General features: G+C 42.4%; 1 protein-coding gene across 4 annotated transcripts in view; it reads right to left on the bottom strand.

Moving 5' to 3' along the window:
* NETO1 (neuropilin and tolloid like 1) overlaps positions 1-27691 on the bottom strand; it is a 302715-nt gene that overhangs the window by 208938 nt on the left and 66086 nt on the right. For all 4 annotated transcript variants that reach the window (XR_012234899.1, XM_073590007.1, XM_073590008.1 and 1 more), the window contains exon 4: positions 27029-27277. Coding sequence is in view for 3 of the 4 variants with exons in the window: in XM_073590007.1 (XP_073446108.1) it covers positions 27029-27277 (249 nt within the window). In the remaining variant the exon portion in view is untranslated. The remainder of the gene's footprint in view (positions 1-27028; positions 27278-27691) is intronic.

Here is a 27691-nt window from a genome sequence, read left to right as displayed (position 1 = left end):
AGCATTTCACTTTCTGAATCAAACAGAATTTTACAAGGTTGCTCGTAGAAATCATTCCATTCCACACTAAAATTCCATCCAACTTGTGATAAACATCCAAGCTCCAGTTAATTATTACTCTAAAACCAATTATACAATAGAAGCCAGTTTCATGGGCTCAGCTGCATGTCTTTCACACAGATATCCTGCCAATATTATTTCCTAGAATGGATTTATTTTTCTAGATAAGAGATTTCCCAGAATCACAGCATAAGTACTAAATATTACTATTCTATATCTATATCAATATCTATATATATACACAGTTGTGTGAAAAAGTGTTTGTTCCTTCGTGATTTCCAATTCTTTTGCATGTTTGTCACACTACAAATTTAAATATTAGACAAAGATAACACAAGTAAACACAAAATGCAGTTTTAAAATGAAGGTCTATTATTAAAGGAAAAAGAAATCCAAACCTACAGGGCCCTGTGTGAAAAAGCGATTGCCCTCTAAGCCTAATAACTGGTTGGGTCACACTTAGCAGCAATAACTGCAATCAAGCATTTGCAATAACTGGCAATGAGCCTTTTACAACGCTCTGGAGGAATTTTGGCTCTCTCATTTTTCCCGAATTATTGTAATTCAATCACATTGGAGGGTTTCCAAGCATAAACCGCCTGTTTACCCCCTTTACTCCAAAGGGTGGTTTGCACGTTAATGCCCAGGCCAATTTTTACAATTTTGACCACTGTCCCTTTATGAGGTAATAACTCTGGAATGCTTCCATGGATCCCGGTGATTCTGACAATGTTTTCTCGTGACATATTGTACTTCATGTCAGTGGTAAAATTTCATTGATATTACTTGCGTTTATTTTTGAAAAAAGTGGAAATTTGGCGAAAATTTTGAAAATTTTGCAATTTTCCAACTTTGAATTTTTATACCCTTAAATCACAGAGTTATGACAAGCAAAAACTTAATAAGTAAAATTTCCCACATGTTTACTTTACATCAGCACAATTGTGGAACCAAAATTTTTTTTTTGTTAGCAAGTTATAAGGGATAAAAGTTGACCAGCGATATCTCCTTTTAACAACACCATTTTATTTTTAGGGACCACATCACATTTGAAGTCACTTTGAGGGGTCTATATGATAGAAAATACGCAAAAGTGACACCATTCTAAAAACTGCATCCCACAAGGTGCTCAAAACCACATTCAAGAAGTTTATTAACCCTTCAGGTGCTTCACAGGAATTTTTTGAATGTTTAAACAAAATGAACATTTAACTTTTTTTCACAAAAAAAATTACTTCAGGTCCAATTTTTTTATTTTACCAAGGGTAACAGGAGAAATTGGACTTCAAAAGTTATTGTGCAATTTGTCCTGAGTACGCTGATACCTGATATGTGGGGGGAATCACTGTTTCGGTGCATGGCAGAGCTCAGAAGGGAAGGAGCGCCGTTTGACTTTTTCAACCCAAAATTGGCTGGAATTGAGATTGGGCGCCATATCACTTTTGGAGAGCCCCTGATGTGCCTAAACAGTGGAAAACCCCACAAGTGACTCCATTTTGGAAACTAGACCCCCCAAGGAACTTATATAGATGTGTGGTGAGAACTTTGAACCCCCAGGGGCTTCACAGAAGTTTATAACGTACAGTCGTACAATTAAAAAATCATATTTTTTCCACAAAAATGATCTTTTCACCCCCAATTTTTATTTTCCCAAGGGAAACAGGACCCCAAAAGTTATTGTGCAATTTGTCCTGAGTACGCTGATACCCCATATGTGGGGGTAAACCACTATTTGGGCGCATGGCAGAGCTCGGAAGGGAAGCAGCGCCATTTGACTTTTTTGGCTGGAATTGAGATCAGACGCCATGCAGTGTTTGGAGAGCCCCTGATGTGCCCAATCAGTGGAAACCCCCAATTCTAACTCCAACCCTAACCCCAACACACCCCTAACCCTAATCTCAGCCCTAGACCTAACCCTAGCCCTAGCCCTAACCCTAATGGGAAAATGGAAATAAATATTTTTTTTTTATTTTATTATTTTATTTTTCTGTAACTAAGGGGGTGATAGAGGAGGGCTTGATTTATTATTTATAGCGGGTTTTTGTTTGGCAGTTGTCACACGCTAAAATACGCTTTTTATTGTAAAAATGGTTTTTGCATCACCACATGTTGAGAGCTATAGTTTTTCCATATTTTGACTCACCGAGTAATGTGAGGTCTTATTTTTTGTGGGACGAGTTGATGTTTTTATTGGTACCATTTTTGGGCATGTGACATTTTTTGATCGCTTTTTATTCCGATTTTTGGGACGCAGAATGAACAAGAACCAGCAATTCATGAATTTCTTTTGGGAGGTGCGTTTACACCATTCCGCGTGTGGTAAAATTGATAAAGTGGTTTTATTCTTCGGGTCAGTATGATTACAGCGATATCTCTTTTTTATGTTTTGTCACTTTTATGCAATAAAAAAATTTTATATAAAAAATAATTATTTTTGCATCACTTTATTCTGCGAGCTATAACTTTTATTTTTTCGCTGATGACGCTGTATGGCAGCTCATTTTTTCTGGGACAAGATGACATTTTCAGCAGTACCATGTTTATTCATATCCGTCTTTTTGATCTCGTGTTATTGCACTTTTTGTTCGGCGGTATGATAATAAAGCATTGTTTTTTGCTTTGTTTTTTTTTTAAGGGGTTCGCTAAAGGGGTTAACTAGTGGGATAATTTTATAGGTTGGGTCGTTACGGACGCAGCGATACTAAATATGTAGATCGGCGATTTGACAGGCGCTCTGCAGGCTTCCTCCTGCCTGCTCTCAGCAGGACCCCGAAGGCCACCACGGCCATATTGGATCCGGGGGCCTGCAGGGAGGAGGACTCTCGGAGCAACACAGCACATCGCGTTGCTCCGGGGGTCGCAGGGAAGCACACAGGGAACCCCCTTCCTGCGCGCTTCTCTCCTATGCCCCTGGTACAGTGCGATCATGTTTGATCGCAGTGTGCCAGGGGTTAATGTGCCGGGGGTGGTCCATGACCGCCCCAGACACATAGTGCCAGGTGTCAGCTGTAGTAATCAGCTGACACCCAGCCGCGATCAGCGGTGCTCCCCCTGTGAGCGCCGCTGAGCGCCTGTGACGTAATATTCCATCCTTGGGACTTAGGTCCCAGGTCACATGGACGGAATATTAAGTCCAATGTAGGAAAGAGGTCAAGGTCATGCCACATCATCTCAATCGGATTACGGTCAGGACATTGACTAGGCTACTCCAAAATCTTAATTTTTTTTCTTAAGCCATTCAGAGGTGGACTTGTTGCTGTGTTTTGGATCATTTTACTGCTTCATGACCCATGGGGGCTTCAGCTTGAGGTCACAAACAGATGGCCAGACATTCTCCTTCAGGATTCATGGTTTCATTTGCCACAGGAAGTCTTCCAGGTCCTGAAGCAGCAAAACTGCCCCATACCATTACACCACCACCATATTTTATGGTTGGTATGATGTTCCTTTTCTGAAATGCTGTCTTACCTTTATACCAAATTTAATGGGACATACACCTTCCAAAAAGTTCAACTTTTGTCTCATCTGTCCATAGAGTATTCTACCAAAAGTCTTGTGGATCATCAATATATTTTCTGGAAAAACTAAGTCAAGCCTTTATGTTCTTAGTGCTCAGCAGTGGTCATGCAGGCCATTTTTGTCCAGTTTCTTTCTTACGGTGAAGTCATGAACACTGACCTTAATTAAAAAAGTGTAGCCTGCAGTTCTTGGATGCTGTTGTGGGGTCTTTTGTGACCTCTTGAATGAGTCGTCACTGTGCTCTTGGGGTAATCTTGGTCGGCCGGCCACTTCTGGGAAGGTTCACCACCACTTTTCCATGTTTTTGTCTTTTGTGGATAAAGGCTCTCACTGTGGTTCGCTGGAACCCCACAACTTTAGTACCTTTTCCAGACTGACAGATCTCAATTATTTTGTTTCTCATTTGTTCCATAATTTCTTTGGATCGCAGCATGATGTCCAGCTTTTGAAAATCTGTTGGCCTACTTCATTTTGTCAGTCAAGTCCTATTTAAGTGATTTCTTGATTGAGAACAGGTGTGGCAGTAATCGGGCCTGATTGTGACTAGGGAATTTGAACTCAGCTTCCCAAAGATGTGATAAACTACAGTTAATTTATTAATTTATGTTTTAAGGGGGGTGGGGACAATCACTTTTCCACACAGAGCCCTGTAAGTTTGTATTTCTTTTTCCCTTAATAAAGACCTTCATTTAGAAACTGCATTTTGTGTTTACTTGTGCTATCTTTGTTTAAATCTAAAGTTGTTTGGTGATCTGAGACATTTAAGTGTGACAAACATGCAAAAAAAATAGGAAATCAGAAAGGAGACAAACATTTTTACACAGAACTGTATGTACACAACTCAGCAAAAATGAGCTGAGTTTCCCCTTTGAAAAGTAAGAATTTAATTAATATCTTACTGAGCACATTAAGCATTTCCAAAATTTTCACAAGACTGAGTTTCATAGAACATTGTTTAACCCATATCATAAAAGTAAGGTTAATAATATAATTTTCATAAATCTTTAGTTTTACTCAAATTAGTTTATGGAAAAATGAATACACCCCACATCAAAAGCTTCTACTTCTAGTATTTTATATGACCTTCATGTTTTTAAAAACAACACCAAGTCTTTCAGGCATAGAATGAACAAATTGGCCACACATTGCAACATCTATTTTTTTCCATTCTTCAAGAACGACCTTTTTAAAAGCCAGAATGCTGCATAGGATGTGATGCTCAATTTGTCTCTTCAAAATTTCCTATAGGTGTTCTGAACACAGTTGAACACCTATAGGAAATTTTGAAGAGGTATACATGGCCATTGACTCACTTTCACCCTTTTCTTCTTCAGAAATGTAACAGATATGTTTTAGATCATTGTCATGTTGTAAAAGTGCACGTCTACCAAGGGCATTGGAGTATCATCTTTCAATATAGACCAGTACATATGTGAATTAATGTCACCATAAATAAAAAGTAGCTCCCCAACACCAGTTGCACTCATGAAGTTATGAAGAAATTGTAAGGACAATGCCACCATCATGCTTCACTGTAGACACCAATAAGGTTCAATAATCCATTAACGACCGCCGATACGCCTTTTAACAGTGGCAGTTAAGGGTGCTTATTCCTCAGTGCCGCTTTTTAACGGCGCTAAGAAATAAAGGTATAGCGTCCCCCAGCGTCGGAAAATCTCTGTGGTCTCGGCTACCGGGGGTAGCTTAGAACCTGGAGAACATGATTTGGGTCAGTTTTTACTGTGCCCACTGTTGTCGGTGAATAACGGTGACCACAAAAAAGTCTGATTTCCTATTTATTTCTCTCTCCTCTGATATGATCTAGCATACCAGATGAGATTGAAATGGGGTCTGCATGTGCAGTGCACCCGCCGAGATCTGCCGACCGGCACCCGGCAACAATAGGAGATTTTTCCTATTGGTTCATTTTAATCACTGTGATAGACCCTATCACAGTGATCAAAACAAAAAAATGGTAAATAAACCCCCCCATTTATCACCCCCTTAGTTAGGTAAAAATAATAAAAATAAAACAAATATATTTCTTTCCATTTTTCCAATAGGGTTAGGGTTGTGGCTAGGCTTATGATTGGGGTTAAAGCTAGGGTTAGGGTTGGAGCTAAGGTTAGGGTTGGGGCTAGAACTAGAGTTAGGTTTGGGCTAGGGTTAGTGTTGGGCTAGGGATAGAGCTAGGGTGAGGGTTGGGTTAGGGTTGAGCTAGGTTTACGATTGGGGCTAGGGTTAGGGTTTGGGCTAGGGTTGGAGTTACGGTTGTGTTGGGGTTAGGGTTGTGTGGGGATTAGAGTGGTGTTAGGTAGAGTTGAGCGAAACGGGTCGAAAAAATTCAAAAGTCGCCGACTTTTGGCAAAGTCGGGTTTCATGAAACGAAACCCGACCCTAGGATGAGGTCGGCCACGAGGTCGGCGACTTACGTGCCAAAGTCGCGTTTCAAAAGTTTGTTTTGCGCTCTTTTTCAGCCAATCAGGATCCACGGACACTGTGGGCAACGTGATGACATAGGCACGGGTCACCACCATCTTTCAGAAGGGCATGCAAGTGATTGGCTTGCTTTGGTGGGCGTCACAGGGTGTATAAAAGGGCGTGCACGCCGACCGCCATCTTACTTCTGCCGATCTTAGTATAGGGAGAGGTTGCTGCTGATTCTGTAGGGAGAGCGTTAGGCAGGGAAGAAGACAAAAAAACTGCTTCTGCTGCTAGCGATTTGGCCTGCACAACACACCAGTCACTGTGTGTGCAGTGCAAGGGGAGGCTATATAGTGGTGTATCAGTGGTGTTGGTTGTTGGGCTGCCTTCTAAGGCTTCCTGACATTCCTGCATTGCTGTTTACCCACTGCTCCGCAAACTGCTTTTTTAAAAGCAATCCAATCTCCCTTATCCTCTAGTCACTTTTGTCACAGCTGTGCCATCGAGCCTGTCACATAGCGCTCAGATATTCATTGGGCCTCACACAATCCAAAAGTGTCCAGTGTCCAAAAGTGTGTGCAGAGATTCAAAATCTCCCTTATCCTCTAGTCACTTTGGTCACAGCTGTGCCATCGAGCCTGTCACATAGCGCTCAGATATCAGTGGGCCTCACACAATCCAAAAATGTCCATCCAGTGTCCAAAAGTGTGTGCAGAGATTCAAAATCTCCCTTATCCTCTAGTCACTTTGGTCACAGCTGTGCCATCAAGCCTGTCACATAGCGCTCAGATGTCAGTGGGCCTCACACAATCCAAAAGTGTCCAGTGTCCAAAAGTGTGTGCAGAGATTCAAAATCTCCCTTATCCTCTAGTCACTTTGGTCACAGCTGTGCCATCGAGCCTGTCACATAGCGCTCAGATATCAGTGGGCCTCACACAATCCAAAAGTGTCCATCCAAGGTCCAAAAGTGTGTGCAGAGATTCAAAATCTCCATTATCCTCTAGTCACTTTGGTCACAGCTGTGCCATCGAGCCTGTCACATAGCGCTCAGATATCAGTGGGCCTCACACAATCCAAAAGTGTCCAGTGTCCAAAAGTGTGTGCAGAGATTCAAAATCTCCCTTATCCTCTAGTCACTTTGGTCACAGCTGTGCCATCGAGCCTGTCACATAGCGCTCAGATATCAGTGGGCCTCACACAATCCAAAAGTGTCCATCCAGTGTCCAAAAGTGTGTGCAGAGATTCAAAATCTCCCTTATCCTCTAGTCACTTTGGTCACAGCTGTGTCATCGAGCCTGTCACATAGCGCTCAGATATCAGTGGGCCTCACACAATCCAAAAGTGTCCAGTGTCCAAAAGTGTGTGCAGAGATTCAAAATCTCCCTTATCCTCTAGTCACTTTGGTCACAGCTGTGCCATCGAGCCTGTCACATAGCGCTCAGATATCAGTGGGCCTCACACAATCCAAAAGTGTCCATCAGTGTGTGCAGAGATTCAAAATCTCCCTTATCCTCTAGTCACTTTGGTCACAGCTGTGCCATCGAGCCTGTCACATAGCGCTCAGATATCAGTGGGCCTCACACAATCCAAAAGTGTCCAGTGTCCAAAAGTGTGTGCAGAGATTCAAAATCTCCCTTATCCTCTAGTCACTTTGGTCACAGCTGTGCCATCGAGCCTGTCACATAGCGCTCAGATATCAGTGGGCCTCACACAATCCAAAAGTGTCCAGTGTCCACAAGTGTCTGCAGAAATTCAAAATCTCCCCTGTCCTATAGACACTTTGTACCTTGTTTTACATTACTATATAGTTTGTTGGATTTTGTCTACATTTCTACCAAAAATGAGGAAGGCTGGTGGAAGAGGCCGTGGAATTGGGCAGGGGTTGGCAGCTGGTAATGATGGTGTTGGTGGTGGATCTGATGGTAGTGGCAAGAGCAAAATAGGACCGAATGCAGGAGGTGCTGACCCTGCGTCATCGTCTGGCTACATAAGGCCTCGAACGCTTAGTTTTCTAGGAGTTGGCAAACTGCTTTTAAAGCCAGAGCATCAGGAAAAAGTTTTGTCTTACATTGCTGACTCAGCCTCCAGCTCTATCGCCTCCTCTTCTTCAGTTGTAAAAAGTAAAAGCACTGAGTCGTCATTGGAGGCTCATGTTCATGAACCACACCTTTCCTTGTGTCCTTCACCCCAACCAAGATTGAAGGATGACGCAGGCCATACTACTGATTACTCCATGGAGCTGTTTTCACATACCATGCCTGGATTATCAAGTGAAATGGTGAATTACCCAGGCCAAGATGAATCTGACATGGAGTGCACTGATGCACAGCCGCTGATGGATGATTCTGCTGGTACATTCACTCAGAGCACTACATTGTCCTCGCAGTGTACAGAGCCAGATTCTGACACTGATGAGACTCAGGTGCCCCTTCCCGCACACTATACCACCATACACGGTGACACAGAGGAAGGTGCACATGACATAGAAGAGGAGGTGATGGATGACCCAGTTGTTGACCCAGATTGGCATCCATTGGGGAAAGAGGGTGCTGCTTCCAATAGCTCAGATGAGGAGCATCCACAGCAGACATCGACATCGCAACAGCTGTTATCTGGCAGGCCCGGAGCACTCCAAAGACAGGTTCCAAACATCAAAAGAGTTGCTGGACAGCTTGTCCAGAGGGTCAAAAGATCACAGCGTGCTAGGCCGCAAAATGTCTGCCAAAGTAGGAAGAGTGCAGTGTGGCACTTTTTTGACCAAAATCCTCATGATCAGGCCAAGGTTATCTGTAAGAAGTGCGCAAAGACCTTTAGCCGAGGGAAAAATCTGAAAAATTTGAATACCAGTTGCATGCTTAGACATTTAACCAGCATGCACTTGCAAGCGTGGACACAACACCAAACCTCAAGTGCCACATGTGCAACTGATCACAACAAAGGTAGTCAGCAACGCTACATTGTTTCCCCCACTGTAAGCCCACCGGTTAGCACAGCAGCAAATGTTGAGGTGTCGTTGCAAGACCACAGCAGTCAGGGAATCCCACTGTTATATCAATGAAAGACTGATTCTAGGCCATCAGAAAGAACACCAACTCCATCACCATCATCAACCCTCTCTCAGTTCGCCCTGTCCACTGCTACTTCCACCATATGCAGCTCTCAAGTCCAGCTCACCCTCCCAGACACTATGAGTAGGTCAAGAAAGTACTCAGTCTCTCATCCGCGTACACTGGGTTTCAACGCCCACATTGCCAAACTAATCTCGTTTGAGATGATGCCCTTTCGGTTGGTGGAAAGCACAGCTTTCCGCGAACTCATGGCCTATGCAGTACCACGCTATGACCTACCCAGTCGCCACTTCTTCTCTCGCAAAGCCATCCCAGCCCTCCACCATCATGTGAAAGACCGCATTGTCCATGCACTCAAGCAGTCAGTGAGCGGAAAGGTGCACCTCACAACTGATGCATGGTCCAGTCGGCATGGCCAGGGCCGTTACGTGTCCATCACTGCGCACTGGGTTAATGTGGTGGATGCAGGGTCCACAGGGGACAGCGGTGGTGGGACAGTGCTGCCTAGCCCACGGTATAGGAAACAGTTGGCTGTAGGCGTTCGACCCTCCTCCTCCTCCTCCTCCTCCAGAAGCGAAAGCTCGTCCACAGAGCGCAGTCGTACGAGCACTCCATCTGCAGCTGCCACTGTTGCACACGATGTGTCCCCCTATTGAGCAGCTAGTGGAAAGCGTCAGCAGGCTGTGTTGCAGATGATGTGTTTGGGCGACAGACACACCGCCGAGGTGCTGGCCGAGTACTTGAAGCGACAAACTGAGTCATGGCTGGGCAGTGTACATCTTGAGGCAGGCAAGGTAGTTAGTGATAACGGCCGTAATTTTGTGGCAGCCATAGCCCTTTCAAAACTCAGCCACATACCTTGCTTGGCTCACACCTTAAACCTGGTGGTGCAGTGCTTCCTCAAAAATTATCCAGAGTTAACAGCCCTGCTCCAGAAGGTGCGAAGACTGTGCGCGCACATCCGCCGGTCGCCTGTACACTCCGTTCGTATGCAGAAGCTGCAGCGATTGCTCCACCTTCCCAACCACCGCCTCATTATCGACATTGCAACAAGGTGGAACTCCACCCTGCACATGGTGGAGCGGCTGTGCGAGCAGAGGCAGGCCATAATGCATTTGTGGGAGGATACACGGCCAGGCACTTTGAGAGCAGACATGGAGTTGACAGGTGTGCAGTGGTCGAAGCTGAAAGACCTTTGTAAAGTCCTTCAGTGTTTTGAGGAATGCACACGGCTGGTAAGCGCAGATGACGCCATCCTAAGCATGAGCATCCCACTTATGCGTCTGCTCATGCAAACTTTGACGCACCTTAAGGAGCAGGCGTCTGCAGCCAATGTTGATGAGGAGGAAGAGGAGGAGGGAATCCTTGATGACATTCAGCCATTGTCTGCTCAGGGACCTCTCCTGGACGAGGTGGAGGAAGAAGAGGAGGAGGAGGATGATGATGGGGATGATTACTTAGGGGAGGAGGATGCATCTCGTGGGGCAAGTGAAAATGTTGGCGTGGCAAGGTCTGGTACAGGGTTTGTGCGTGACTGGAGGGATGTGGATTTGCCAGAAAGTGCTCCTCCACCCAGCACTCGCAGTGCATCATTGACACCGGGAACATTGGCCCACATGTCAGATTATGCCTTGCGGATCCTAAAAAGGGACCCCCGCATTGCCAAAATGATGAACGATGACGACTACTGGTTGGCCAGCATCCTGGATCCACGCTATAAAGGCAAATTACAAAACATCATGCCACAGGAGAACCTTGACCTAATATTGGCTAATAAACAAGCAACTCTGGTAAATCGGTTGCTTGAGGCATTCCCAGCACACAGCAGCGGTGATGGTTCTCACACGAGCCGTACGGGCCGGGGGCAGCTTGGCAGAGGTGTTCGTGGTGCACACAGCAGAAGTGGCGTTGGAGACAGGGGTTTCATGACAATGTTGTGGACTGATTTTTCAAATACCGCTCACACAACTGGTAATACTGCATCGATGGAAAGTGACAGGAGACAGCAGTTGTCAACTATGGTTACAAACTACTTTTCCTCCCATATCGATGTTCTCCCACACAGGTCATTCCCCTTTGACTATTGGGCCGCTAAACTGGACACCTGGCCTGAATTGGCCCAATATGACTTTCAGGAGCTCGCTTGCCCAGCTGCAAGTGTGCTATCGGAAAGAGTCTTCAGTGCAGCTGGATCAATCCTGACAGAAAAAAGGACCCGTCTGTCAACCCAAAATGTGGATGATCTAACCTTCATTAAAATGAACCACGCATGGGTTTCCAAGGATTTTGTCCCACCTTCCCCTGATGACACATAGGGTGACAGAAAAATGGCTTGCTTTGGTCCACCTCTTCCTGGTACTTCACCTATTTAGCCTTTTGCATCAGCTGAATGTCCAACATCAACATATGCCACTTTCTAAAACTCCCTAACTGTGCTGCCTCCCCCCCCATGGCCGGGGTCACCACCTAGCGCACGACACCATGCGAGTGCCGTTGCCCTGGACAGGTGGGTAGGCCGACTCTTGGGAGCGGGCACTGGCACAGGGTCCCTCATAGTGCAATCAAGTGTCTCTGACGGTGGTGGTGCACACCCGCCGTCAGACACACCACTGTACTATGAGGGGCTCAGTGCCAGTACCGACGCCCACGAGTGGGCCCCCCTTGCTTGGGCAGGGCCCCAGCATTTGCAATCTTTACCTCTCCCTGCTCCTCCGCTGTGTAATCTGGGCCGTCAAATCCATACTGTGCCTGACACCGTCTGAGCCTGCCTCCTGAGACATATATTTTGAATGTGTACGCTATCCATACATGTTATCCGGGGATACGGTACCCTTTCTAACCTTTCTGCAATCACGTGCAATCCATACTGGGCCTAACACCATCTGAGCCTGCCTCCTGAGACATATATTTTGAATGTGTACGCTATCCATACATGTTATCCGGGGATACGGTACCCTTTCTAACCTTTTGCAATCACGTGCAATCCATACTGGGCCTAACACCGTCTGAGCCTGCCTCCTGAGACATATATTTTGAATGTGTACGCTATCCATACATGTTATCTGGGGATACGATACCCTTTCTAACCTTTGTGCAATCACGTGCAATCCATACTGGGCCTAACACCGTCTGAGCCTGCCTCCTGAGACATATATTTTGAATGTGTACGCTATCCATACATGTTATCTGGGGATACGGTACCCTTTCTAACCTTTGTGCAATCACGTGCAATCCATACTGGGCCTTACACCGTCTGAGCCTGCCTCCTGAGACATATATTTTGAATGTGTACGCTATCCATACATGTTATCTGGGGATACGGTACCCTTTCTAACCTTTGTGCAATCACGTGCAATCCATACTGGGCCTAACACCGTCTGAGCCTGCCTCCTGAGACATATATTTTGAATGTGTACGCTATCCATACGTTATCTGGGGATACGGTACCCTTTCTAACCTTTGTGCAATCACGTGCAATCCATACTGGGCCTAACACCGTCTGAGCCTGCCTCCTGAGACATGTATTTTGAATGTGTACGCTATCCATACATGTTATCCGGGGATACGGTACCCTTTCTAACCTTTGTGCAATCACGTGCAATCCATACTGGGCCTAACACCGTCTGAGCCTGCCTCCTGAGACATATATTTTGAATGTGTACGCTATCCATACATGTTATCCGGGGATACGGTACCCTTTCTAACCTTTGTGCAATCACGTGCAATCCATACTGGGCCTAACACCGTCTGAGCCTGCCTCCTGAGACATATATTTTGAATGTGTACGCTATCCATACATGTTATCCGGGGATACGGTACCCTTTCTAACCTTTGTGCAATCACGTGCAATCCATACTGGGCCTAACACCGTCTGAGCCTGCCTCCTGAGACATATATTTTGAATGTGTACGCTATCCATACATGTTATCTGGGGATACGGTACCCTTTCTAACCTTTGTGCAATCATGTGCAATCCATACTGGGCCTAACACCGTCTGAGCCTGCCTCCTGAGACATATATTTTGAATGTGTACGCTATCCATACATGTTATCTGGGGATACGGTACCCTTTCTAACCTTTGTGCAATCACGTGCAATCCATACTGGGCCTAACACCGTCTGAGCCTGCCTCCTGAGACATATATTTTGAATGTGTACGCTATTCATACATGTTATCTGGTGATACGGTACCCTTTCTAACCTTTGTGCAATCACGTGCAATCCATACTGGGCCTAACACCATCTGAGCCTGCCTCCTGAGACATATATTTTGAATGTGTACGCTATCCATACATGTTATCTGGGGATACGGTACCCTTTCTAACCTTTGTGCAATCACGTGCAATCCATACTGGGCCTAACACCGTCTGAGCCTGCCTCCTGAGACATATATTTTGAATGTGTACGCTATCCATACATGTTATCTGGGGATACGGTACCCTTTCTAACCTTTGTGCAATCACGTGCAATCCATACTGGGCCTAACACCGTCTGAGCCTGCCTCCTGAGACATATATTTTGAATGTGTACGCTATCCATACATGTTATCTGGGGATACGGTACCCTTTCTAACCTTTGTGCAATCACGTGCAATCCATACTGGGCATAACACCGTCTGAGCCTGCCTCCTGAGACATATATTTTGAATGTGTACGCTATCCATACATGTTATCCGGGGATACGGTACCCTTTCTAACCTTTGTGCAATCACGTGCAATCTATACTGGGCCTAACACCGTCTGAGCCTGCCTCCTGAGACATATATTTTGAATGTGTACGCTATCCATACATGTTATCTGGGGATACGGTACCCTTTCTAACCTTTGTGCAATCACGTGCAATCCATACTGGGCCTAACACCGTCTGAGCCTGCCTCCTGAGACATATATTTTGAATATGTACGCTATCCATACATGTTATCTGGGGATACGGTACCCTTTCTAACCTTTGTGCAATCACGTGCAATCCATACTGGGCCTAACACCGTCTGAGCCTGCCTCCTGAGACATATATTTTGAATGTGTACGCTATCCATACATGTTATCTGGGGATACGGTACCCTTTCTAACCTTTGTGCAATCACGTGCAATCCATACTGGGCCTAACACCGTCTGAGCCTGCCTCCTGAGACATATATTTTGAATGTGTACGCTATCCATACATGTTATCTGGGGATACGGTACCCTTTCTCACCTTTGTGCAATCACGTGCAATCCATACTGGGCCTAACACCGTCTGAGAATGATAGATGGGGCCCACCATACACTGGAACATTCCAAAGGTGGACATCAGACACTGGAGCAGCATTTACAGGGCCCATTATACACTAGAGCATTAGAAATGGGGCCCATTATGTTTGGAGCATTATTTGGGCCCATAAGACAGTAGAGCTTCATCCATGGGGACCAACATATACTGTAGCATTATGTGGAGCTCATCATATACTGTTTCAAACATTATATGGGACCAATGATTCTGTATGGAAAAATAGATGGGCCTCGTCATGAGATGTAAAAAGTGAGGTATTTTTCATTGTACTATACCGCTATTTCTCTGCCGTATCGGAGCATGATGAGTTGTGGTATGTGTTAAAGGGGCGCTCTTTCGCCCAGGGCACATGAAAACCTGGAGCCAGCCCTCCCCCCCCACAGTCTGTAGCCAAATAACCCCCATTTTTCAGTGCGTAACTTGTATTATGAAGTTAATTAAGGTTGACAAGCTTAAGTAAGAAGAATTGATGCTTTTGGCATTCAAATGGGCACTGTTGGTGTGTTTCCTGTCCTCCTCTCACTGCCGACTTTTATTCCCCATTGACTTACATTGGGTTTCGTGTTTCGGGACGACCCCGACTTTTCCCTATAATCGGACGATCTTGCTCGACCCGACTTTTGGAAAAGTCGGGTTTCACGAAACGAAACGCGACCCTAAAAAAACAAAAGTCGCTCAACTCTAGTGTTGGGGTTACGGTGGTGTTGGGTTTCAGGTGGTGTTAGGGTTGTGGTTAAGGTTAGGGGTATGGTTGGGATTAGGGTAAGGGGTGTGTTGGGGCTAGGGCTGTGTTAGGGTTGAAGTTAGAATTTGGGGGTTTCGACAGTTTAGGTACATTAGGGGGTCTCCAAACGCGACATGGCACCTGCCATTGATTCTAGCCATTTTTGGTTTCAAGAAGTCAAACGATCCTGCCTCCCTTCTGAGCCCTGCCATGCGCTCAAACAGTGGCTTTCCCTTACTTACAGGAAATCGGTGAACTCAGGAGAAATTGAACAACAAATTTTGTGGTCCATTTTCTCGTTACCCGTGTGAAAATAAAAAAGTTTGGGCTTAAAGTGATTTTTTGTGAAAAAAGTAAAATGTTCATTTCTTCCTTCCACATTTCTGTAGTTCTCATGAATCAGCCAAAGGGTAAATAAACTTGAATGTGGTTTTGAGCACCTTGAGAGGTGCAGTTTTTAGAATGGTGTCTCTTTTGGGTATTTTCTGTCATATTGACCCCACGAACTCACTTCAAATGTGAGGTGGTCCCTTAAAAAAATGGTTTTGTACATTTTGTTGGAAAAATGAGAAATTGCTGGTCAACTTTTAGCCCTTATAAATGTTTCCAAAATTGTGCTGATGTAAAGTAGATATGTGGAAAATGCTATTAACTATTTTGTGCGATATGACTCTCTGATTTAGGGGCACAAAAATGAAACGTTTTCATAAATAAATGCAAGTTGATGAAATTTTAACACTAACATGAAGTACAATTTGTCACGTAAAAACATTCTCAGAATCAGCCGGATCCGTTAACCGTTCCAGAGCTATAACGTCATAAAGTGACAGTGGTCAGAATTGTAAAAATTGGCTTAGTCATTAAGTACAAAATTGGCTGTCACTAAGGGGTTAAGATTGGTCCTGATCCTAATTTGAAAACAAATCCATCATAAATATAATGACTCTTTTAAATATGGAAGTCACAACTCAACTGTGAAAGGAATCAAAAAGTTTCAAAGTCTGAGCTTTGAATTAGAAGCCAAAAAGTATTTTGTTGCATGTCAAATAATTTTCATTCAAGTTTACCATTAATTCCAAGCAACAAACCTTCAACACTAGCATCTACATTTATATATACAAATACAACAGAACACAAAGATAAGGACTCAATGTGCAAAATGTAAACCAGGGAATGTGAGTTTGGCCATCTGTGTCTCATCAATAGAAAACAATAAAGTTATCACAGAAAATGTCGTTCCCAGTAATATGAATGGTGAACTCCTCATTTTGCTCCTTTCACATCGTAAAAAAAAGATCTTAGACTGAGATTACTAGATTCATGTGTCATAAACGATTGATCTTAGAACATACACCTTCTATTCTAGATCCAATACATTTAGCTTAGCTTTGTAAAGATTTAGGGGCAAATTCATCAAAGGTTTTATGACAGACTGTGTAAAAAGCTTTGAAAAGTCAAAAAAATTGGTGCAACTCGAGACTGTGCCGAAATTTTATGACTTTTGTCATTCTTAATGTAGGCAGAGATGTTGCTGGACAGGAGAGTAGTGTCAACCACTCCTCAAATTCATGAGGAGCACCAGCATTCGCTTCTCCACAAATCTGTCTCCAGTAAAGACAGGCATAGGATTTGTGGTGAGTTGCACACAGAGGTGCACATCACTTGTCCGCTGTTTCGGCATGTGCCTCTCAATGAATAAGACATGTCTAACGAGGCTATAGCTAAAAGATGTTTGACATTAAAAATATTTTTCACTATTTTGTACTGTTTTTGGATCTCAGCTGTAGCACGCAAATTATATGTTTTTAACATTGTTTTTATATGCCAACAGATAGATTTCTGTCACAGCATTATTTGCACACAACACCATTGAAACTTTTGATGTAAAACTGCAATAGCATAGTTTCCAAAATTGCGGTGTGTGAAGCTATTCTAAAATGGCTTAACATAGCTTTATTTTACTTTATTTTACTTTTTGAACTTCACTATATTATGATTAAAGCATAGTCAAAGAGTTAGCTTCAAACCAATGAGTAGCATGCAACGCTACAGTTCTGATCCTTTTATGAATGTGACTGTTATACGATTCCAGAAACCTTCTTTGGAATAAATACAAATTATAAAAGAAATCTGTTTAATTTTGGTTCATCTTTTCTTTTTTGTCTACAGTCTCAGAAAAGAGATATTTAGGGTTGGCACTGATAGGTAGGCTGGCATCGCAAGTAACCCAGGAAGTAAAACAACTGTGCTTTGACCTTGACATGCAAAAAAATAACATCTTTAGATAAGAATAGGATAGAACTCCAGCACCACCTATTGGATGAAGCAATCCTAAAAGTCAATATGAACCCTTTATCAAGCCTTCCCTTATGACTTAGGATAAGAATTCAAACCAGACATTACATTTGCAGACGTGTTTTGGGGTGTTTGCCCCTCATCAGTGCAAAACAGGAGGCCTTATTTGGCTAGGTGAGAGGCTTCTGACAGGTTGATGTTGACTTTTAGGATTGTTATATCCGATAGGTGGCACAAAAAATGAAAGTGCTCTTCTTCTCTGAAGTGACTATTTGCATATTTAGATATCCAGAGCAGAATTGGATGACATTTAAGTCTCCTTGTGCTCACTTGGAATGAAATATCCTGAGCAGAACTGCATGGCATATAAGTCTGCTTGTGCCCATCTGCTTTTGCCTGCTTGGCAGCGTCCACGAGGAGAACCTTAGACCCTTGACCTACGTATTTACACTCAAGAATGAACAGCAAACAGCTGAAGGAAAGCCTAATTATGGCTCTGTTTCAAGAATATAGTGAGATGCAGCATCAAATGTACAGATAGAAAACACATGGGAATGTAAAAATATGCTCAAATGTGGAATATTTGTTTCTGGGCACCTGTGATTCTGCCTCATTGATTGGAATCCATGCACATGCTGCAGAAAAATCCAATTTCAGATGTGTGGAACAAATTTTCAGCTATAGAAATTTCTGCAATTATTCTGCACCTTGAGAATTTGTGAATATAAACCAAAACTTTTTCAGAGATAGCAAAAAAAAATGCAATTGATCCAAACAATAGTGCTTGAAAGTTTTTTTTAACCCTTTCTAATTTTCCATATTTTGTGCATAAATTTGGCATAAAACTGCATGAGATTTTCATACAAGTCCTAAAAGTACATAAGGAGAACCAAATCAGACAAAGGAGCAAAAAAAATGAGACTTTGTCATTCATGTTCAACCTTCCTAAGCAATCTATATGAGCATAGATAGCTGAATACAATAATACCTTGACATCTGCGATTCAATGTCTTATTCTAAAAAAAAATCTACATTTTTCTTAATATGTAAATGAGCAAATACATATGTCAGTAGGATCAGCCATACTAAGCTATCTATATGCAGGTCATAGAAAATTGAATAAAATACAGATCTGCATGAGAATATGTTAGAATATGCCTGCAGAGTTTACTTTAATATCATGGAGGTGTTACCAGTGTGAGCTATGTAATGACTGACAGTCTGCTCTCCTGATCAACATGTCTCACACTTAACTTCCCCTTGTCATTTAAAATAATCTCTGGAGGCAGATTCTCAGGGAGTCCGGCCCATAGCCTGGAACAGCTCATTTACATATTAAGAAAAACGTTTCTTTCTGTGGAAGAAGAAATCAGATTGAAGATAACATGGTATCATTTTATTAAGCTTTCTATGACCTACATGTGATTATAGAGAGCTTATGAGAGCTGATCCTACTGACAGATGTCCTTTAAATGAAGAACATGATCCAATATTACATATCTGTAGTGGCAAAAGTCTGTAAAGCTTTGCTCTCAGTGTCTAGCGGGACCCGTTTGTGCAGCAATAACTGAATCTAAACATATCTGGTAATTGCTATTTAGCACCAAATATTTTAGCCCATTGCTCCCTACAAAACAGCCTAAACTCTGTTATGCTGCTCGGTTTTCTCCCATAAACTGCTCACTTCAGGTTCAGCTACAACATTTCTATAAGATTAACTCCTTTCTGACATATGACGTAATAACCTGTCCATGTGACTGTTTGACTAGGGATGGATTGTTATGTCTGCACGATCCCCCACAGTAAAAATTGTGGGACAAATTATGTTGCCATTTTTACCAGCTTCTTGTGTGAAAATGTAAAATCTGGGGCTAAAACAAAATTATGGTGGTAAAAATGTAGTTATTTTGTCTTCACTGCCCAATGGTATAAAATTCTGCAACACACCCATGGTGTCAATACAATCACTGCACACCTAGATGAATTCATTGAGAGGTGTAGATTGTAAAATGGGGTTACTTATGGGGGGTTCTCCTGTTTTGGCACCTCATGGGCTCTTGCAGTGGGTCATGACACCTGCAAGCCATAACAGTAAAATCTGGGGCTCCTTGTCTTCTGAGCTTTGCACTGTCAATATCATATACACTCACTGGCCACTTTATTAGGTACACCTGTCCAACTGTGTGTTAAGACTTAATTTCTAATCAGCCAATCACATGGCGGCAACTCAGTGCATTTAGGCATGTAGACATGGTCAAGACAATCTCCTGCAGTTCAAACCGAGCATCAGTATGGGGAAGAAAGGTGATTTGAGTGCCTTTGAACGTGGCATGATTGTTGGTGCCAGAAGGGCTGGTCTGAGAATTTCAGAAACTGCTGATCTACTGGGATTTTCACGCACAACCATCTCTAGGGTTTACAGAGAATGGTCCGAAAAAGAAAAAAAATCCAGTGAGCGGCAGTTCTGTGGCCGGAAATGCCATGTTGATGCCAGAGGTCAGAGGAGAATGGGCAGACTGGTTCGAGCTGATAGAAAGGCAACAGTGACTCAAATTGCCACCCGTTACAACCAAGGTAGGCAGAAGAGCATCTCTGAACGCACAGTGCGTCGAACTTTGAGGCAGATGGGCTACAGCAGCAGAAGACCACACTGGGTACCACTCCTCTCAGCTAAGAACAGGAAACTGAGGCTAAAATTTGCACAAGCTCATCGAAATTGGACAGTAGAAGATTGGAAAAACGTTGCCTGGTCTGATGAGTCTCGATTTCTGCTGCGACATTCGGATGGTAGGGTCAGAATTTGGCGTAAACAACATGAAAGCATGGATCCATCCTGCCTTGTATCAACGGTTCAGGCTGGTGGTGGTGGTGTCATGGTGTGGGAAATTTTTTCTGGGCACTCTTTGGGCCCCTTGGTACCAATTGAGCATCGTTGCAACGCCACAGCCTACCTGAGTATTGTTGCTGACCATGTCCATCCCTTTATGACCACAATGTACCCAACATCTGATGGCTACTTTCAGCAGGATAATGCGCCATGTCATAAAGCTCGAATCATCTCAGATTGGTTTCTTGAACATGACAATGAGTTTACTGTACTCAAATGGCCTCCTCAGTCACCAGATCTCAATCCAATAGAGCATCTTTGGGATGTGGTGGAACGGGAGATTCGCATCAGGGATGTGCAGCCGACAAATCTGCGCCAACTGTGTGATGCCATCATGTCAATATGGTCCAAAATCTCTGAGGAATGCTTCCAGCACCTTGTTGAATCTCTGCCACGAAGAATTGAGGCAGTTCTGAAGGCAAAAGGGGGTCCAACCCCTTACTAGCATGGTGTACCTAATAAAGTGGCCAGTGAGTGTATATACCCTATAATGAAATACTTTTTTAATAAAAAAAACTCAAAAATGGGTTTAAACCACAAGTGAACAAATAAAAAACAACAAACAAAAGTGCTCAAAAACCAGTCTAAAATGGGGATGAAAAACTAGAAGTCCCTCGTGTAGACTAAGCTCACACCTTCCTAGCTGCGGAAGTTGGCACGCTAAAGGGGAATGCTATGGTGCCCCCGCTCCACGATGGCTGTCCCTAGGGACCCTGATACACCCTGCAGCCACTAGAGAATCCCTCTGCCTGATATCTAGAGGGAACCCTAACACTAGACACAGACAATCCTATGCTAGAGAGGATCTTATACCCCAAAAATTTAAAACCATGTATAGGAACACAAAAGGCAGTATTTTGGCGTAAATGCTGAAAATGCTCAAAAATGAGAGGAAATCCTGTTTCCATTAAGGAGTCCCAATATTAATGGTTAACACAGACCATCTCAAAACTGAGTCAACTATGGACTGGATTTTAGATAGATACTGACCATCACACAGTGTTATTAAGCTCAAAAGTCAAGAGCGATACATTTCAAAGCTCCCAAGGCCATAAAAATAAGTAAAAGGATAGCTTTAGGGTCAGTCTCAAAACAGGGCAGTTTACACGTATATATCATTGACCCAATCAGAATTTATGGCCAATAGATATAACCTCAGAGCATATTCATATTCATATATTGACACACTCAGGGCCAGCCAAATGCAGAGATAAACAAAATATCAAACAGATACTCAGATACATATCATATGGGTACTCATCTATTTCACCTGCCATCTGCCATGCAGTTATTGCGCCTCAATGCATTTCGCCTCATTTAGGCTCATCAGGAGGCCTGATGTCTGAATATCTTGTGTCCTGATGTGGTGTGATAGCTATGAGTACCCATATGATATGTATCTGAGTATCTGTTTGATATTTTGTCTATATCTGCATTTGGCTGACCCTGAGTCATAAGAGTGACAAGTGAAATTGCATCATACAGTTTCTTGTGCAATTTCTCATGAGTACCCAGACACCCCATGTGAGGGAGAAAATGATTGTTTTGGGCGCACACACTTAGGTAGGAAGGAAGGATCATCCACGCGCTGCCGCAAGAAGAATTCCAAAAATTGTATAGGTTTCAACGTGGTTTATTCTACGCTTTTCAGGGTTCAGGTGACCCCTTCATCAGGACATACCACAAATATTGTACCATATATGTAAAATGTATGATGCAATTTCTCTTGTCACTCTTATGAAAATGCAATATTTTGTGGTAAAAACATATTTGTGGAGAAAATTGGATTTTTTTTATTTTTACAGCTCAACATTATAAACTTCTGTGAAGCACTTGAGGGTTCAATGTGCTCACCATACATCTAGATCAGTTCCCTGAGGGGTTTATTTTCCAAAATGGTGTCAATTGTCTGGGATTGTTACTGTTTAGGCACATCAGAGGCTCTCCAAACGTGACATGGCATCCCCTTATTGTTCCAGCAAGTTTTGCATTTAAAAAGTCAAATGGAGCTCCTTCCTTTCTGAGCTCTGCTGTACCCACAAGCAGTGGTTTCCTCCCTCATATGGGGTATCAGCATGCTCAGGAGAAATTACATAACAAATTTTGGGGTCCATTTTTTCCTGTTACCCTTGTCAAAATAAAAAAAATTTGGATCAGAAGTAAGTTAATTGTTCATTTTTTTTCCACATTCCCAAAAAATTCCTGTAAAACACCTGAATGGTTAAGAATGGTGTCTCTTTTGGGTATCATCTATCATATAGACACCTCAAAGTGACTTAAAATGTGATGTGGTCCCTAAAAAAAATTGTGTTGTAAAAATGAGAAATTGTTGGTCAACTTTTAACCCTCATAACTTCCTAGCAAAAAAAAATGTTGGTTTCAAAATTGTCAATGTCACAGAGCCCCATCGCCACACAGAGCACAGACACACCACAGAGAACTGCCACTGCACAGAGAACCGCCGCAACACAGAGCACTGCCACTGCACCAGCCTGGGATGGGATTTCCCGGAAGCCACGGTACCTGCCTGGACCACTAAACGACCCCTGTGACCACTCCTCCACCTGTGCCGATCTCTTCCCTGGTAAGCTGAAATCGGACTGTAAGACGGACCCCCATTTGACACATTACTTTTATTCCCCTATTTTCCTTCTGGAAGTTTGGGGTGCTTCTTGTGGTCCGGTGCGTCTTATATGGATACACCTAAATAAAATGTGAATGGTTGGTGATATCAACTTCCTGTTTGTGGCACATTAATATATGGGAGGGGGGAAAATTTTCAAGATGGGTGGTGACCATGGTGGCCATTTTGGATCCAACTTTATTTTTTCCAATGGGAAGAGGGTCATGTGACACATCAAACTTATTGAGAATTTCACAAGAAAAATAATGGTGTGCTTGGATTTAACGTAACTTTATTCTTTCATGAGTTATTTACAAGTTTATCACCACTTATAAAATGTGTTAAAAGTGCTGCCAATTGTGTTGGATTGTCAATGCAACCCTCGTCTCCCACTCTTGACACACTGATAGCAACACCGCAGAAGAAATGCTAGTCTAAGGGGGTCAGATTCCTTGTAGAAATGCTCGGACATGACACCCATAATGTAGTGGTGCACCACATGCTGGAAAAACTCAGGGAGGGGGCCATTTTCAGTGCCCAAAGAGGGCAACACATCATCACGTAGCAATTTCAGATATCCATTGGCATTGAGATTTCCATTGATGAAGAATCGCCCCACTATCTTTGTACCCCATATACCACACATACCATCAATTATGAGTGTCAGGTCTGAGCATTCCTACATGAACAGTTTCCTGGAAAGTGGATTGGTTGTCGTGGGCCAGTTGAATGGCCACCAAGGTCTCCCGATCTGACCCCCTTAGACTTTTATCTTTGGGGTCATCTGAAGGCAATTGTCTATGGTGTGAAGATACAAGATGTGCAGCATCTGAAGCAAAGGATATCCTGTACACACACACAAACACACATATAAAAATCTCCCAATACACACCTCAGCTGCTGCAGAACCTCATAATATACCTCAGCTACTGCAGAACCCTTTATAATACACACATCAGCTACTGAAGAACATCATAATACACATCTTGGGAACCGCAGAACCTCATAATACATACTTAGTCTGCTGCAGATCATCATAATAAATACTGCCAGAACCTAATAATACAAACTTCAACTGCTGCAGACAATCATAATGCACATTTGTGGTTATAGTTACATTAAATTGATACAATGACTTTTATTTCAACATTGATTACATGCTGATCTGGAGATAGCAGTATGTAATGTTTGAAGCTGAGGCTTCCAATGTTATTTTGCCACTCGATAAGGCCTGTTTCACACTTCCGTTTTTGACCATCAGTCAAAATCCGCCGTTTTTGCAAAAAAACTGGTCCGCCATTTTTTTGGGCGGATCCGTTTTTTTCCCCATTGATTTGCATTACCGGCGGATCTTGACGGGTGGCCATCCGTTGGATCCGTTTTTTTGCGGATCCGTCAATTTTTTTGCGTCCGCCAAGATGCCTGGACGGACCATGCAACTTTTTTTTGCTGCAGGATCCGCATTTTTATAGTGCGCATGCCCGGAGGAATGTAGTCAGCTGGAAATTTAACCCTGAATTCATTTCTGGCGGACAGACAAAATTCTCTCTCTCTTTCTCTCTCTCTCTCTCCTTCCTGGGCAGCGGTTCCTTTAAAATTCTTCATTCATCGGATCCGTCAAAAAAACGGTCCGGTGGCATCCGTTCACAACAGTTAGCAACGGATCCGCTTTCCGCCATTTTGGCAGATTTTAACTGACACAAAAAAACTGAAGTGTGAAACAGGCCTAAGGAACCTGACAGCTGATAGATAGATAGATAGATAGATAGATAGATAGATAGATAGATAGATAGATAGATAGATAGATAGATACAGGGATAGGTAGATGGATAGGTAGATATGGGTAAGATACATAGTATATTACAAACGGTCAGCATTCTGCAGATTAGATACACACAAAATAGGAAAAAGGCCTGGACAATCCCTTTAAGGTTAGAACTTTGATGTGGCCATTACCAAACTCTAACTCTACTCTTCAACAATTCTTTTACAGACCAATTTGTGTGCTTTGGGTAGATGTCTTAATATATGTTTTTGCATTTTTGTTTTCTGCTTCTTCCCAGAGCCATAAACTTTTGTTTTTCGGTCAATATGGCCATGTGAGCTTGTTTTTTGCAGGACGAGTTGTGATTTTGAACGACACCATTGGTTTTAACATATCATGAACTGAAAAACGGGAACAAAATTCCAAGTTCCAATTTCAAAAGAATTGCAATTCCACAATTGTTTTTTTTTTTTTGCTTTTTTTTTTACTATGTTCACTAAATGCTAAAACTGACCTGCCATTATGATTCTCCAGGTCATTATGACTTAAGAGACACCAAACATGTATAGGTTCTTTTTTATCTAAGTGGTCAAATAAAGTTCCAAATTTTTTTAAAAAGAAACAAAATTACACCATTTTCCAATACCCATAGTGTCTCCAATTTTCGTGATCTCGGGTTGGGTGAGGGCTTATTGTTTACGCACTGAGCTGACATTTTTAATGATACCATTTTGGTGCAGATATGATCTTTTAATCGCCCATCATTGCATTTTATTGCAAAGTTGTGGGAACAAAAAAAAAAGTAATTTTGGCATTTTTGACATACAGGCGATGATTAGATCACTTGTATGTAGAAGAATTACTCACTGGCTATGAGCACCAACGACCAGGTGGCACTCATAGCAATCCGGCAGTGCCAACCATGGAGGTCTGCTTTAGACCTCTGGTTGTCATACCAACCTATCAGTGACCTGCGATCACTAGCACGCTTGCCGGAAGGACGTGTTAAATGATGCTGTCAAAGTTTGACAGCGGCATTTAACTAGTTAACATCGACGGGTGGATTGCGATTCCACCCGCAGTTGTTAGAGGCACATGTCAGCTGATCAAAACAGCTGACATATGCAGGAAAAGATGTGGGCTCAGCTGACATCAAAGGGAGGGTGTCTGACATTGGCGAACTATTACGCACAATGTCGGAAAGGGGTTAAAATTTGTGGACCGATGTCCTGACATTTTCCTTTAGAATTTGTTTGAAAATCTCAGAATTAATTTTCATATCAATGATGACAAGCTGTCCCAGCCAACAAACTGGACCTAAATTATAATTCTGCCATCACCATTATTCACAGATGGTATCAGGTTTGTATGCTACAATGCAGTGTTTTTTCTTCTCCAAACACAATGTTTCTCACTTAAAACCGAAAGCTCTCTTTAGGTCTCATCCACCCATAAAACATTGTTACAATAGCCTTCTGGTTTGTTTAGATGGTTTTTAGAAAACTGCAGAGAGGCAGTAATGTTCTTTTTTGTGTGAGAGAGAATAGGCTTTCTTTTTGCAATCCTGAAATTCACAACGTTGCTCAGCAGCCTCTTGATGGTGCACACTCAAGAACATTAACATTATCTAAAGAGAGAGACCTTTAGCTGCTTCCAGTTTGCATTAGGATCCTTTGTTTCCTCATGGGCAATTATAAACCTTGTTCTTGAGTAATCTTTTTTAGATGACCACTCCTGAGAAGGGGTAGTAATTGTCATTAATTTCCTACATTTGTATGCAATCGGTTTGTCTTTGGATTGGTTGATTCCAAAACCCTTTAGAGATAGTTTTATAACCTTTTCCAGCCTGATGAGCATCAAAACATATGTAACTAAGGTGCTGACAAATCTATTTTATTTCTGTCATTTTACACTACCACAAATGAACTGTGAAGATGAGACTTTGATAAATCCTTGTTCTATATAAAAAAAATATATAATCCTATTGATTGAAATCACCAGGCTCAAATTCTTTCTTCTGATTATCTGCTATTCCTAAAGATGCACATACCTTTCCCACTCATACACATAAGATATTGGCTCATTTTATGACAACGTTTGATATTTTTTACATGTTTGTTTGATTTGATTGCATTTACTTTTAGGATTAGTGTGAAAATTTGAGGTAGCTTTAGGTTATATGCATGCAAAGATGTGGAAAATTCTGAAGAGTCCACAAACTTTCAAACATAACAGTATCCTAAGTAAATATTCCAAATATGCTATAAGTGTAATTGGCATCTAGTTGCAGCTCCACTTTAGATGCAAATTTTAAAACATCACATTTTTAACTTAGTTTTTCAGAATAATAAAATAGCAAATTTCAACAGATTAATCAAAAATCTATGTTGCTTACCTGGTGTAAAATTATATTGTGCAGAAAACCCAAGAGATTCTAGCTCACCATCAGCAAAAAATTTAATCCACAAGAATCTTCCACTTGATTTTATAAAAGGAGGGCTTTGTTGTCCACAGTAGCGTCCAATAATTGGTGAAAAACCAAAAGGTCCATCTCGTACCTCAATATGATCAAATTTACATTCCCAAGACGACTCTATGGCATACTTTTCATCAAAATGAAGTTCAATGCATTGTCTGGGTGCAGCTGTTTAAGAAAAATCAAAATGCAGATTTTAAATACTATGTATTATACTTGTCCATCCTACAAATATTCAATATATTTTAAATGTATTTACATGTATTTTACATTATTATGTAAGTCACAATACAGCACTATTAGATACCAAAATGAGGACCATTCCAAAGAAATATGCTATATATACAGTAACACCTAAACTTCATTTTTTGAGTCAAATTGGAAGTTGCTTCATTATGGCAGACTCAGAACAACTATGCATTATATATTTAAGTATTTATTTATATGAGTAATTCAGGTTGGAAAAAGTGACTGCGTAGCATTACCGACAAGGATGAAAGATGATTTCCAAAGTCTAGGGTGGCTGGGTATAGCTTCAGTCTTTCAGGTAGGACAACCCGTTTGATCATACCATTACCTGGA

Source organism: Dendrobates tinctorius, unplaced genomic scaffold (genome assembly GCF_039654945.1).
Source record: "Dendrobates tinctorius isolate UK_male_01 unplaced genomic scaffold, ASM3965494v1 ptg000115l, whole genome shotgun sequence".
NCBI lineage: Eukaryota > Metazoa > Chordata > Amphibia > Anura > Dendrobatidae > Dendrobates > Dendrobates tinctorius.
Note: the sequence above shows the minus strand (reverse complement) of the source record. Positions and strands in the feature narration are given on the sequence as shown.